Source organism: Gekko japonicus, unplaced genomic scaffold (genome assembly GCF_001447785.1).
Source record: "Gekko japonicus isolate JY-2015 unplaced genomic scaffold, Gekko_japonicus_V1.1 scaffold1237, whole genome shotgun sequence".
Classification (NCBI taxonomy): domain Eukaryota; kingdom Metazoa; phylum Chordata; class Lepidosauria; order Squamata; family Gekkonidae; genus Gekko; species Gekko japonicus.
In genome coordinates, this window is record NW_015172593.1 from 498527 (window position 1) to 514197 (window position 15671).

Here is a 15671-nt window from a genome sequence, read left to right on the forward strand (position 1 = left end):
GTCCTGCCTCGAGGTTGATAACCCTAGAACAGGGATTTTAAAGCATTCCCCCCCATTTCCTTTTTTTTCATTCTGCGTTTCCTTAAAAATTCAAAACAAAATAGAATAAAAACCCCAGAACAGGGACAGGATAGAGGGAGTAGGAGCCCCCACCAACAGCCTGCTGCTCTTTCTGTGGGCAGCAGTGAAGGCCGGGTCCAAACGAAGAGGGCCAATGAGAGAGCAGCAGAGGCAAGGGGGTGGGCCCATTCAGGGAGGGGGCCCACTGGAGGCATCTTGCCTAACGGTCAATTCTCCCCCCAACTGGCACTGAACTTGGCATGGACCCTGCACTGTTAACAGGGAGAGAAGAGCCATGAAGAGGGGGAGGGATTGTGAAAGGGAGATTAGGGTCCCCAAGTCCCACCTGGCCACCGGCAGGGGACAAGGGCTGGTGCTGCCAGATCCAGGCTGGGAAACTCTGGGAGATTTGGGGGTGGAGCCTGGGGAGAACAGGGACCTCAGTGGGGTACAGTCCCATAGAGCCCACCCTCCAGAGCATCCCTTTTCTCCGGAGGAATTGCTCTCTGCAGTCTGGAGATGCGCTGTAATTCCAGGGGATCCCCAGGCCCCGCCTGGAGGCTGGCATCTCCAGGAGGGGCGCAGAGGGGTGGTAAGGAGGGAGAGACCAGAAGGGAAGGGCAGGCGAGTGGCAGCAACTCACACATCAAAGCGCAGGTTCTGCTTTTCCTCAAAGTAATAGTCGAGCACAAACTTGCGGACAAAATCCGGGTTCAGCGTGTTGTCGATCACTTCTGTGCGGCCAAACTGAACGGAAAGGAAACACAGAGAAAGTTAAGCGGGGTCGTCTACACTGCTGGGGAGAGAGGGGGCTATAGGGAGGAGGGTGCCCTGGTTTCATTCCTCCCCTCCTAATCCCCTGTTTGGGATTAAGAGCACCAGAAAGCAAATGATGAGTTCCTTGTGGCAGAGGGAGGGGAAGGGGGGGGGTATGCATCTGAGGCCTGCATCCCTGAGCCGGGGATTAAGTCGCCTCTGATGAGGCCATGATTGTCGGCTGTCCCTCAGCAAAAGGGCCGCTTTTGGAACCGGGAAAGAATTTAGCTGCTGTGGCCGCCTCATCATCTCTCACCGAACTGGGGAGTTAAAAATTGCAGCTGCAACTCCGAGAGCGTCTCTCAAGTGCAGCAGGCAATGACAAGGGGGGGGGGGGGGGGGGGGGGATGGAGAAATGGGAGGCCATCTAACATCTAGGCTGGACTAGGATGTGTGAGACCTCGGTAGATCTCTGGTTGACCTTGGGTCCCTCGCTTCCGTTCAGCCTAACCCATCCCACCCTCTAGAGGGGGAGCTGTGTTAGTCACTTGCCGTAAAAGTAAACGCGAGTCCACTGACATCTTAATGGTAACAACACTTAGTACTAGAGTTGTCGGGTCCTTCCTGGCCACCACCAGGGGATTGGGGAGGGGTAGGGTTGCCAGAGCCAGGTCTGAGAAACTCCTGGAGATTTAGGGATGGAGTCTGGGGAGGACAGGGACCTCGGTGCGGTGCAACGCCATAGAGTCCACCCTCCAAAGCATCCATTTTCTCAGGGGGAACTGATCTCTGGAGATGAGCTGTAAATCCAGGGGATCTCCAGGCCCTGCCTGGAGGCTGGCATCCCTACTTAGTATGGCATCAGCTGTTCATCAGTCAGGGCTTGCTTCGTCAGATACAGTTAGTGTACATCCATTTATACCTGTAGCCGTTTATACTTTGTAGCCTTATGTGTAAATGTATCTGCCGTATGGCTGTACAGTACATGAATGTAAGGAAGTGGGCTCTGACTCAAGAAATCTTACGCTCGAATAAATGTTGTTAAACCTCCCTGTTACCTAAGAGGCTGTTGTGACAATAAAATGGGGGAAGGGAGAAGACTGTGCACTAGACTTGCCAACATCCAGGGAGAGCCTGGAGACCTCCTAGAATTACATCTCCAGACTACAGAGATCAGTTCCCCTGGTACGACATCCACTAAGTCACCTCCCTCCCATAGCCTGCCTTCCCCAGACTCAATTCCCAAATCTACAGGAATTTCCCAACCTGGAGCTGGCAATCCTGGTGGGCACCTTTCTGAGATCTTTGGAGGAAGAATGGGCTAAAACGTACAAGACAGACAAACACACGAGTTGGAGAGCCAACCAGTGTTCCCTCTAAGCTGAGTGAGTGCGAGCTAACTCACAGTTTTTTAGCCTCCGGCCAGTGTTCCATCTGAGCTGAGTTAGTGTGAGCTAGCTCACAGTTTTTTAGCCTCCAGCTCACACATTTTTGTCTCAGCTCAGGAAGGATGGCTCCAGAGCAAACTAATTGATGCAGTAGCTAAATCACTTGCTCAGAACTTTAATGCCAGTAGCTCACAAAGTGGAATTTTTGCTCACGGGACTCCACAGCTTAGAGGGAACATTGCCTCCGGCTCACACATTTTTGTCTTAGCTCAGGGAGGATGGCTCCAGAGCCAACAAATTTATGCTGTAGCCAAACGGCTCGCTCACAACTTTAACGCCAGTCGCTCACAAAGTAGAATTTTTGCTCACAAGGCTCCACAGCTTAGAGGGAGCACTGGAGCCCACCCATTTCAGCAGAGGAGCCTATCGGCAGAAAGGGTCTGTGGCACCAAGATGTGCTGGGTAACTGGGCCACAAGGGTGCTTCCCTGGTTCAATTCAACACAGGCATTTTTAAAATTCCCACTCATCCTCCAAGGTGCTCAGGGCAGCATTCATGATCGCCTTCCGTCACATTTCCCCCTCACAATACCCCTGTGAGGTAAACTAAGCTAAGAGAGAGTGACCAGTCCATAGTTGCCATGTGAACGTCACACGGCAGAGCGGGGATCTGAACATAGATCACCCCCGTCATAGCTTGACCCTCTGAGATGGAGAGGGGGAAAGCTACTTACCTCTCGCCATTCCTTGTCCACATTTCCTTGGACGTAGAGAATCACAACTGCAAGGATAAATGGCAAGAGAACACATTTAAAGCAAGATGTGCGTGCCTCAGGGCCTTCCCTCTCACCTTGCATCTCACAGCTTTTTACCAATGCTCCCCGCCAGCATGTTCTGCATCACATTTACCACACCGTCTTGGATGCAGCCACATCTTACAAATACATTCAAGCCACAAAGGCCCGACTGCCTCTGTTTCTAAGGAGAAATAACCAGGAGGAGGTGAGTTGGAAGAGAAAAGTAGGGGAGGGGAGGGGAGGGGACACTTAACCCTTTCAGCACCAGCCCCTTTTCCTCCTGCAGGGTTCCAAAGACAACATGGCCCCAGCAGGCATCTGTTGGGATCTCCTGTGGTGGTGGTGGGGACTTGGGGGTCAATTCAGAAAGGAGAAGTGAGTGGCAGAGAAACACCTCCCCCTCATGCTTTTGTACTCCAACAATCCCCTACCCCCAGATCTCCCAAGCTCTTTTTCCTTAGAAAAAGCTGCCTTTGTTGTTTGTTACGTGCCTGCAGTGTTTCTATAACTTTGCCATGTTTTCCTTCCAAGAGCTACAAAATAGAGTTGACAATTCCCCCCTTCTCCCTCCTCTGGCTCTGCCTTGAAGAGCTGTGTCAGGAGCTCAAATCAGCAGGTTGAACTTTCCTTATCATTTTTACGTCCCTGCCAGGAAAAGCTTTACCTGCTAGATTTCGGCTTATCACAGCTGCTCAAAGCACAGTAGCCTTGCCAAGAAAAAAAAAAGCCAGAATGCTTTTGAAAAGTGTTTATATAAGGGCTGCAAGTTCCAGTTGAGTCTACTAAAGCTCAAATGGAAATCTGAACCGGTGGAGATTGAAGGGCACGTTTATTTATTTTTAAAGCCATTTTGTCTCTGTCGTATTACAGGAAATGAAAAAGAAAATATTAAAGACAGTCTTTCCTTCTAACAAGGAGCGATGGCTTTGGTTTATTAAATTGTAATGTGCAGACATCATCAGTAAAGCAGTGAGGTCAGTCTTGAAGCCACCTCACTGCCTTCTGTTCAAGTGCACTCTTCCCTCTCTGTGACTGAGCTATCAAACCACCATCATTCCAGCTCTACAAGTTTGCTGCAGAAGTTGGCTATGCACAGCACTAATTGGCTGGTCCCTGTATCCTCAAGAACACATCATCATCCCCCCACATCCCCCTCTCTTTTTGGAGCAGTTGTACAATTCTCTTTAAAGCATTTCTGTTTTTTTCTTTAATAAGACAAAGGATAAACTACATGTCTTGTGGCTTTGGTACACGCTACCTGAAAGCTGGTTTTTCATAGGTAAATGTTCACACATGCTGAAGCTGCAAGATACGCACTTTGCCCTTTTTAGATAGAAGGACAATTATGCGTACGGAGATGATGGCTCATAGCATGCTCTCAGGGCTAGTCCAAGTTTTTTTTTGATACCCTTGTCAAACTATGACTTTGGTGCCCCCCCCCCATTCAATAGAGAGAAAAGTGAGAAATCTGGAACAAACTTTTTACTTTCTGGGCATTCAAATTAAACAATGTAAAAATAAAAACAGATAAGCCTTTCAGATGTCCTCCATAGGATTGCCCAGTGCTTTTTGAGCCGCAGCGAGGGACTCCCGGCTGGCGGCTGGAGTGTGCACACTGCACACACATCACCCGGAAGGGACGTGACGCCGCCGGGCACACTGGGGGCGGGGCCACGACCATCTGAGGGAAAACCATAGAGTTTTCCCTTGGATAACCGTGGCCCCGCCCCCAGCGTGCCCGGCGTGGTCGCGTCACTTCCGGGTGACATGCACGTCAGGGTGGAGCAAGCCTAGTTCTCCGTGTTCCATCACGGCAGCTATAGGAGACCAGAGTCAACAGATATGGAGAGTCTAGAAGTCCATTAATGCCAAGCTTCCCTTCAAGCCAGTGGAGAAGGGCCTCCTTGCCATTACAGCACCCCTCAAAATCTGGCACCTAGGGTTGCCAGATCTTACCTAGCTGCTGGCGGGGTGGTGGTGTCCCTCTGTGTGCCCTGGAGTTTTCATGCACATGCCACTTTGATGTCTCCTGCAAATGACATCATCGCGCAGGGCATGTTGCAGGGGTACACTCTAGCATTTGATGAAAAACTCTATAGTAACCATAGAGCTTTTCCTCAAACACTAGAGCATCCCCCTGTGTTATGTCCACTAACCAGCACTAGGCGCCAGCACTTTACTGCCGAGCTTTACTCCCTAGGAACAATAGGGACTAGGCTCCTGGATTATTCTTTGGGGAACCAATAGGGACTTTGGCGGGAGGTTTAAACCCACCAATAGGATCTAGGGGTGTTCCCAGGTACTGTATATAGTTGGCCACCCGGCCGGTGTTCTGTGTTTTAGTTGTGTACCAGTAAACCATGCTGATCACTACATCCGCCTCTGTGGTTTCTATATGTGTCTAACCCACTACACAACACCCTGCAATATGCCCTGTCACCTCTGGGTGACGTCATTGCACCGGACATGTCGCAGATGGGGCTCTTTGGGAGCGGGGTTCCCCCGCCAGCCAGCTCGGTGGTGGTGGATCGGGGGCCCCAAAAGTGGATAAACCTCCACCCCCATTGGGGGAACAGAAACCCTGCTGGCATCCTAGGTGATCACCTAGGCCTTCCTGGTGGTCAGGCTGGCCCTGCATGATCTCCTGGTACACAAGACAGGAGTCCTAGGAAAAGAACCAAGGTGGGGTCTTGTCGAATGGGTAACAGAGGCAGCTGCTCTGGGCCCTGTGCTGGGGTGCCCCCAAACACCCTTGCTCCCCCCCCCTCCAACAGAGGTGAGTAAAGAAGAAAAAGAGCAGCCTCTGGGCATAGAACAGGGGTCACTGTGGGAATGGGGTGAAAGGCAGAGTGAATTTCCTGCACTGTGCAGGGGGTTGGACTAGATGACCCTTGAGGTCTCTTCCACCTCTGTGTTTCTATGTTCCTGCTGCTACAACTGGCCTGTTCAGGGCTCAAGCCACCTGCTTGCAGCTACAGTCTCTCGTGCCTGCTGGCAGCTGGCTCAGCAGTGGCTGCTGTGCCCACGCCACCCAGGGCTCAGAGAGCTGGGCTCTGATGACAGCTCCTGCCTGCCTTGCATGGGGAAAGGGTCAACCCCTGCTTGGCCCCAGCAGGGTGGCAGTGGCAATGATTCTGGGGCTCCATCCGGGACTTTTGCTCACTGCCCTAGAATATCTAAGACCACCCCTGAACAGAACACTTAAGAAAGAGATCCTGCAGAATTAAAAAAAAAAAAAAGAAAGCTGCTTGCACTGCAAGATGGAATAAAACACTGCAGTTCCTCAAACAAAGTCTGAGTCCAGTGGCTCCTTTAAGACCAACAAAGTTTAATTCCGGGTATAAGCTTTTGTGTGCATACACACTTCTGAAGAAATATCTAAAGAAACGTGCATGCACATGAAAGCGTATACTCAGAATAAAACTTTGTTGGTCTTAAAGGAGCCACAAGACTCAAACTTTGTTTGAGGAACTGCAGTGTTGGTCTGTTGCTTCAGACCAACATGGCTACCCACCTGAATCTAACTGCAATTTCTATGATACCTCTGTATTTATCCTAAGGACATTTTGAGAACACAGTCTCTAGAAAGGCCACAATACATTTTTTAAAAATCATATTGTGTCCATGAAATAGTGTCTGCCTCTTCATGTAGTTAACAACCAGAAGCGATTTCCCCCCCAGTTGTTTTTACATAATGGGATTTATTCTGAGTATCGATGCTTAGAATTGCACTTTAATAAATTAAGACAAAGAAAGTGAGTTCTTAGGGACCATCACCCTGAATTTGGCCTAGAAGCCACAGGTGAGGGGGGAAAGTCCAGATGGGAGTATTGAGAAGTCTTAGAGAGCAACACAGAATTTGGGGGCTATTTCTTACATTTTGATTCAAAACAATTAATAATAATAATAAGAGTTGGTTTTTATACCCTGCTTCCCTTCCCTTCCTCTCCCCACAACAGATGCCTTGTAAGGTAGGTGGGGCTGAGAGAGCTCTGAGAGAACTGCTCTTGAGAGAACAGCTCTGAGAGAACTGTGACTGGCCCAAGGTCACCCTGCAGGCTGCACATGGAGGAGTGGGGAATCAAACCTGGTTCTCCAGATTATAGCCTGCCACTCTTAAACACTACACCACACTGGCTCTCAAGTCTCGAGTTGGGAGGCACTGATGTAATTATTTTTGAACTTGTAACATCTGATAGTTAAGAACAGGAAGCTATTTTTTCCAGTTTTTACATTTGCCTTCTTTGACATTCCTGGATGCTGTTAACCTTGCCAAGATCTCAGTGTCTCTTTATAATTCCAGCAGCCATTGCTCCTTGGGGCATTTATTGCGCTGTCTGAAAGTTTCGTAAAGAACAAAAACTGGCAATCACCCGGACAGGTTATTGGCAGCTATTGTGAGCCTAGCGAGAGTGACGGAAACCATGGAAAAGAGGTGGTCCAGTGCTCTGGGGCTCGGCGTGTGAGCACAAAGGCAGTGGCTCCCTGCCATTGCATCCACCGCTTGGTCATTCATCAGAGGGGCCCGGGAAGATGCCACTATTGTGTTTGTATCGGAACTCAGTCTCTGGGGGCCGAAATCTGTTCCGAGCAGAAAGAGATCTCTCCATATGCTACACTGGCCTCTAATTCCTCAGAACACTTTAAAAAACCTTCTCGCCTGCTTTTTGCTTTCTGCCGTCTCATCGTTGACAGGCTTCTCCCAGTTATGCCTGTTTACTCAAGAGTAAATCTCACTGAACTGAATGTGGCTTATTTCCCAAGAAATGTGCAGTACAGGTGTACCAAACCGATGCACGCCTTCCCACAGACGTTCGCTTCAGCGGGAATTAATCCTGGAGTTGCTATCTGAGGCCTCCTCGGCAGAAATGTCTCTCAGAATATCCCAGTTATTTATACCTGTTTTGAAGATTTCTGACCTTCAAGCTCTCTCTGCTTTCAAAGCAAGGCACAGGGAGCAGAGCGCAAGAAGAGCCGGTCTTTAAGCGAGGTCCCATGATTGGAACTCCAGGTGTGTCATCTGGCTCTAAAAGGAGCAGTGGTGGAAGCCAATAGGGATCAGGGCCACAGTTTTGGGGAAGTGTGTGTGTGTGTGTGTGTGTGTGTGTTAACTCTTCTCTCCCCACATGTAGCCTTTTGCTGGTTTAAAATGCTCCCCTGGGGTGCTTTAAACCCCAACAGGGGAAAAGACAGGCACTCAAATTGCCTTCCCCTCCCCACTGAACGTTAAAGCAACCCGAGGGACCATTTCTAATCAAGGAACCAGCACAGGGAGAAGAGCTAATTTCCCCTCCTCGCAGCCAAATGACACATCAGGAATCACAGAACTTTGGTGTTTATGTGCTATTTGGACCTAAAACAATCAGATGATTAAAAACCAATGTACATAACAGTTCCCGGGGGGGGGGGGGGGACGAGAGACGGCAAAAACATCAGTGCTGCCGGGTCACCCAAAGCTGGAATGAATCCATCAATGACCCTATCTGTAATGCCCTCTAAAAAGCACCAGAACCCTGACCTGGATGGCCCAGGCTAGCTGGATCTCGCCAGACCTTGGGAGCTAAGCAGGGTGAGCCCTGGTCAGTATTTGGAGGGGAGACCACCAAGGAAGTCCAGGGTGGCTACACCGGCAGCGGCAAATCACCTCTGTCCGTCTCTTGCCTGGAATCATTGTGGGGTTGCATAGGTCAGCTGTGACCCGATGGCACTTCCCGCCACCCAAAGCACCAGTGGTTTAGCTCCGAGGAACTCCTGCTGGGAGTTGCCTCCACAGGGTTGCCAACTGGCCTGGAGAAAAAGAGACGCTCAGTCTGCGGAAACGGGCAGCTGAAGCTCTGTGCGGCGTGGAGGGGAATAGCACCCCAGGTTTGAAAAGCTGGAGGGAGCGACTCTGCTTTCTCCCAAGCGTGATGGCAGCCTGACTTGGAAGCAAGCCAGCCCCATTTGTGTTTCGGTGACCCCTCCCAAGCAAGTGGACATAAGTATGCAGCCGCAGGGGCCGACTTCTCAGCACTCGTCTCAGACAATAGTTTCCGGGACTCCTCTGAGAGAGGTCACGACCATTCCGCCAAGAGGAAACAAAATACATTTGTGGTGCAGACACTGTCTCTTGGCACTCACAAGTTTCCATCTTTTCTTCGGGAGCTTCTTGACTCTGTTTATTCCCCCACATTCTTGGAATGACTTGTCATTTTCTACATAGTGGCCCTTTCTAATGCCACAGCGTAGTGGTTTTTCAAACTTTTTTGCTTCCAGCAATTCCTTAGGGACGGGGGTGGGGGGGAGGGCACTGGGTTGGTGGCAGAGCATTTGCTCTGCATAGTTCCTGGTTCAATCCCTGGGATTTCCAGTTAAGGCCAGGGCTGAGGCAAACCTGTGGTCTATCAAGGTCAGTATTGCCTACTCTGACTGGCAGCAACTCAGCGGAGTCTCAGACAGAGGTCTTTCACACAATTTACTATCTGATCCTTCTTCTAACTGGAAATGGCAAGGATTTAACCTGTAGACTTCTGTATGCAAAGCAGATGTTGTACAACTAAGCTACAGGACCCATCTAGGGATGGCAGATTCCAGGTGGGACCTGGGGATCCCCCTGAACTACAGCTCAGTTCCCCTGGAGAGAATGGCTGCTTTGGGGGGTGGACTCTATGACCACTGTACCCCACTGAGGTCCCTGTCCTCCCCACGATCCATCCCCAAATCTCCAGGAGTTTCCCAAGCTGGATCTCGCAATCCCATTCCCCCCCCAATCCCCTGCCAGTGGTGGGGGGGGGGGCTGGCAACCCTATGGAAGGAGCTGGACCAGAAAGAAGATCTGCCTGTCTTCCGAGGCCAGCTGCTGAGACAGCAGTAGTCAAAGCAGCCCCAGGGCTTTTGCCCTCTTAACCTCCCTGCAGCCATCTCCCTCCGCTTAAGAGTGTGCCCCCTTGGCCCTGTGTTTGTCACCACGACACACTTACCCGGATCAGACTTGGAGAAAGTGTCCATGTCCAGCAGATTTCTAGGGAGATCCATTGGCAAAGGGGCAGAGAGAGAGAGAGAGAGAGAGAGAGAGAGAGAGAGAGAGAGAGAGAGAGAGTGTCAGTTTAACAACAGGAGATGGGGGGCGACGGCAGAAGTGGGTGTCTGTCTGTCTGAGTAACGGCCCCCTGCAAGCCCAGGTTTTGTTTGTTTCCATTCCTCTCCCCTACAGCAAAGTCACCCTTTTAAGATGCCTCTGTTCTCTAATCCAGAGTGTCTTGTGCTGTTGGGTTTATTAATATATCCAAATTAAGATAATTAAAGAAGGCAATCAAATCCGCAGCCAGTGACAGCTTCGCACTGGAGATAAGGGAGCCGGGCTGATCCATCAGCTCTCTGCCCCCAGAAAAGTCCTTGAGAAAGAACTTCTAAATAGACCAAAGGCAGCCCAGATGAGAAAAAGAGATGGGGGGGACAATGAGGGTTGCCAACCTCCCGGTGGGAGATCTCTCTCGATTAGAATTCATCTCCAGATGACAGATTAGTTCCCCTGGAGAAAATAGCTGCTTTGGAGGGTGGGCTGTACGGCATTGTACACTGTTGAGGCCCCTCCCCTCCCCAAACTTTGTCCTCCCCAGGCTCCACCACCACCCCAATCCCCAGATATTTCCCACCCAGAGCTGGCAGCCCCAGTCACAACTCCTCACCCTGTGTAAGACCTTTCCCTTCTAAATGGACACATGTTGTCCCCGCCCCCCCCCACAAGCTTGCCAGCTCCGTTAGGTAATACCTGGAGATTTGGGGGGTGGAGCCTGAGGAGGGCGGGGTTTGGGGAGAGGAGGGACTTTGATGGGGTATGAGGCCATAGAGTCCACCATTCAAAGTGTCTCCAGGTGCGCTGATCTCTGTCACCTGGAGGCTGGAGATCAGTTATAATCCCAGGAGATCTCCAGCCACGACAGCATGTGCGGTCTTTAACATCTGAAAGACACCCGCCAGGAGTCAGATCCCACTGTCTGCAGGCTGTAGCCGTGAAAGTTGGGTGGGTGACTCTTTGGAAGAACACAGGCTGTGTAAGCTTTGGATTTGCTGAGTCTGGGGATTTAACTTGAATGTAGATGTAAATGTATTCCTATGATATCATTATGTTTGTAGTTTTCATACTGGCTTTGACACAGAAGATTTTCGAAATGCGTCAGCCAGCTGAGATTTGATTCTCAAAGAACTTGCAGCCCTACCTGAAGTCAAGCCACGAGGCATCTTCGGATGAAAGAATCCCATAAGTTCTGCTCAATTGTCTTTATGTATTTGAAACACTCTGTTATATACCCAAGACAGTTATGCATTGGATGTATATACAAGTATCTCTATGTTTAGTTAAGCTATACTCCAAGTCTATGATATAACAATAGAGAAATTGTGGCGTAAGTTAGCACGGTGTGTCTTATTTTTGGTTTACACTACCTGGAGGTTGGCAACTCTACCCTCGGGCTATGGCAGTTCTACAGAGGCACAAGCTTTAGGTGCACTCAAGAGCAATATCTGATTAGGTAAAATTGCTATAACTCACTCTCCAAAGGGGGTGGGGGTGAGACTCTAGGTTTTGAAGAAATATGTGTTCGAATCTGAACTATACCACTGCCACATAGGTCTGGCAGCTTTCAATAGTGGACTTTCGCTTTTAAGAGCAGAGTTTTCGTAAGTGTGCCCCATTTCCGCACCAGTAAACATTTCACCCACTTCTTTCCAACATTTTCAGATGCTGTTAGAGGCAACCGATGAAACAGCTTGGTGCCCAGTCAGATCATTGGTCCATTGGTTTTAGATCAATACCATCTATTTGAAGTAGCAGCAGCAGCTGTGGTCTCAGGTACAAGTCCTGAGTTCCTGTTCTTAGAACTATATTTCATGGATAGGATCCAGTTTGGTGCAGTGGTTAGAGCACTGGACTAAGAACTGGGAGACCCAGGCTGAATCCCCCAGTCTGCCATGGAAGCTTGGCCCAGTCACAGCCTCTCAACCTAACCTACCTCACAAGACTGTTGTGAGGGTAAAATGAAGGAAAGGAGAACGATGTAAGCTGCTTTGGGTTCCCACTCAGCAGAAAGGAAGGGAATAAATGAAGTAAATCAGTCAGTCCGTCAACAAGGGACACAAGAACATGGCACATCTGCTAGGAAAGGTGCAATCCTTCACTCTAATTTAGAAAGGGTCTTTTCTCTAGTGTGTGCCCCCTTTTTTGTCACAGTCATAAGAGCGTAAGAGAAGCCATGATGGATCAGGCCAACGGCTTATCCAGTCCTACAGTCTGTGTCACACAGTGGCCGAAACCCAGGGGCCATCAGGAGGTCCACCAGTAGGGTCAGAACTCCAGAAGACCTCCCACTGTTGCCCCCCAAGCACCAAGAATACAGAGCATCACTGCCCCAGAAAGAGTGTTCCACCTATAAAGGTTTCCCTGGCTCGAAAGCCAGTCGAATCCGACTCTAGGGATGCGGTGCTCATCTCGGTTTCCAAGCCAAAGAGCCAGAGCTGTCCGAAACGTTTCCATGGTCATGTAGGCAGCATGACTAGACACGGAGGCGCACAGAATGCTGTTACCTTCCCACCAAAGCAGTACCTATTTATCTACTTGCAATTTCTTGCTTTCGAACTGCTAGTCTGGCAAGAGCTGGGGCTAGAGATGTGGCTAATAGCCACAGACAGACCTCTACCCCATATGTTTATCCAGTCTCCTCTTGAAGCTGTCTATGCTTGTTGCCGCCACCGCTTCCTGCAGCAGTGAATTCCACGTGTTAATTACTCCAGTCCCTGACTAGGGCTGCTGGGGCAGAGCAACTCTGCAGTACACTGAGTTTAATAGCAGCTCTTGTCCTTTTTAAAAATATGATTTTGTATTTTTCATATGTGCGTGTGAGTGTGTGTGCACCTGGAAGTCATGGTGACCTATGGTGACTGACCCCTACTGGGGCCTGGAGGATATTCAGAGAGGTGGCTGAACAAAGCCTGCCCCTGCCTCCCGGCTCTGGTATTCCAAGGAGGTCTCCCATCCAAGTACTTGCCAGAGTCAACCCTGCTTAGCTTCCGGAGATCTGATGAGACTGGGGTTGCCTGGGCTATTCCATCACCCAATGCGCCACACATTTTCACCCCTACAGAGCTGGGCAGCTGCCCAGAAAGGAAAGGGAACAGCAGAGGTCCCCTGAGTAGAGGGAACACACAAAAGGGAAATTTATTTATTATTCGGAAAACTTAGATGCCACTTGAGGTTTATAAGGGGGAAAAAAATAAAACCAAGTGAGCCATTAAAAACAAGCCAGGGCATTAAAAGAAGAGCATAAAGCAAACTTCGAACAACCTAAAATGATACGGATAGCACAGTTCTCAGGCCAAAGAAGCAGACCATAAAACAGCTTAAAAAGATAAAACTCCTTAATTCCAAGCCTGCATAAAAAGAAATATTTTTGGCTTGGTATCTAAATGACAGGAGGCTAGGCAACGCCAGGTGAGCATCAGGGTGGAAGGCATTCCAGGTGAGGTGCCACCACTAAAAAAGCCCTGTCTCTTGTCACCACCTCCTTCACCCTCTGCAAGCAAGGGGCACAGAGAACAGAGCTTGGATCTTAACTGGCAGGCTAGACAATAAGAACATAAGAACATGCCCTGACCTGGATAGCTCAGGCAAGCCTTATTTCGGGCTGAGTCTGGCAAGTACTTGGAAGGGAGACCTCCAAAGAATACCAGGGCTCGGGATGCAGTGGCAGGTAATAGCAAGCCACCTCTCTGAAAACATCCAAGCACCAGTAGGGGTCACCAGAAGTCACCATGACTTCCAGGCACATAAGCACACACACACACAAACACAAAAATACTAAAAAATATATATTAAAAGAACATAAGAACACAAGAGAAGCCAATGTTGGATCAGGCCAATGGCCCATCCAGTCCAACACTCTGTGTCACACAGTGCCCAAAACCCCAGGTGCCAATATAGGTACAGGAGTCCATCAAGTATCCCGACCTCGTGTCTTTTAGGGCCTTAAAGGTAAGAATGAGCAGCTTTGGTTGTGTCCACAAATGGGGGAGGGGGGAGCCGGTTGCAGATCTTTCAACACAGGGGTGATCCAATGCCTGTCTCCATTCCAAATAATAAATGTCTCCTGCGTTTTGGACCAAGGGAAGTGTCTGAATAGTTTTGGAAGGCAGCCCCATGTAAAGCACATTACAGTAATCTAATCCGGATGTGATCAGAGGATGAATTGATTTTACCAAGTATTTTTTTAAAAATTTTTTAAATCTATGTTGTTTATACTTTGCCTTTCTTGCTGAGACTCAAGACAAATAACACAGTTTATGTGAAGTACAATCAACAGGATGGGACATCCAATGAACAGTGCAAGAGCATTTGGACTACAGAAATCAAACAGAAATCTAAAAACAGAGCAGAAACAAACCTGAAACACAACAAATTAAATGGTGTAGAAACACACTAGGATAGGGTTGCCACAACTTGCCAGTTCCAGGTTGGGAAACACCTGGAGATTTTGGGGGTGGAGTCTGAGGAGGGAAGGGTTTGGGGAGGGGAGGGGCTTCAAGGGGACCTAATACCATAGAGTCCACCTTCCAGAGCAGCCATTTTCTCCAGGTGACCTAGTCTCTGTCACCTAGAGACCAGTTGTAATCCCAGGAGCTCTCCAGCCACCACCTCTAATGAAAATGGCATAGTGGACTGTTTCTTACGTCTTGTCTTTTCGTTTTTCTGTAGTATCTTTCTATGAAACTAATAAAATCTATACATTAAAAAAAAGAAAATGGCATAGTGGAGAAATGCTTCAGAATTTTGAAAGGAGGTTCCAAGAAATGATTGATTCTCCATTGGGAATCACTGAGGAATGCTGTATCTGAGTATACTTTATGGATGTCTACATGTATCTTTGAAATGCTAAATCCAGCATGATTCTTGAAAGAATTATTGAAACGGATTTATAACCGGGGGTCCATCGAGTCGGCTGGCAGAGACACAATCACATCCTACAGTTCAAGGACTTCTTTGAATTTACTATTACAAATTGTTTTGGGGAAAACTCCACTTGTGAATTTCTACCCGTGATTAACCTTCCCTGTGAATTTCTACCTTTCTATTTATTGTGTCATAGGAAAATTTGTTCTGAGATATGTCATATCAAGATAATTTATTAATATCATTGATTTTTTTTATGTTAAAATTTGGGCACATGCACTTTCCCTCCTTGTTTACATATATTGCTGTCCCATTGCCTTCCATCTCGTACCACCTGGAGGTTGCCAACCCTACAGTAGGAGCCTACTTCATGATAGGCAGCAATGCAGTAGTATAGGCCACAGTTCCTATCCTTGTACCAGTGTAAATTTCTGAAACATTTCCCGACAGCACCATCCTATTTACCTGTGCAAAACAGCCCTCTTGAATAATTCCATTTTGCATAGTTTGCATAGTTTGCAGAAAGTCAGGAGAGCGATAGCCTTCCTGACCTCCCCAGGCAGGCCATTCCATAAGGTAGGGGCCACAACAGAGAAGGCACAAGTAAGGGCAATGATTGATTTTGCCCGTTGGCAAGATGGCACCTGCAGAAGGCCCTGTTGAGATGAGCAAGGTTGGTGTGGCAAAGAGAAGAAGAAGAAGAAGAAGAAGAAGAAGAAGAAGAAGAAGAAGAGGAGGAGGAGGAGGAGGA

At 48.9% G+C, this 15671-nt stretch overlaps 1 protein-coding gene across 1 annotated transcript in view; it reads right to left on the reverse strand.

Moving 5' to 3' along the window:
• CPNE9 (copine family member IX) overlaps window positions 1-15671 on the reverse strand; it is an 81619-nt gene that overhangs the window by 38408 nt on the left and 27540 nt on the right. The window contains exons 2-4 of the mRNA XM_015421535.1: window positions 9960-10000; window positions 2938-2984; window positions 704-807 (exon numbers count right to left, since the gene is read on the reverse strand). Coding sequence (XP_015277021.1) covers window positions 704-807; window positions 2938-2984; window positions 9960-10000 — 192 coding nt within the window. The remainder of the gene's footprint in view (window positions 1-703; window positions 808-2937; window positions 2985-9959; window positions 10001-15671) is intronic.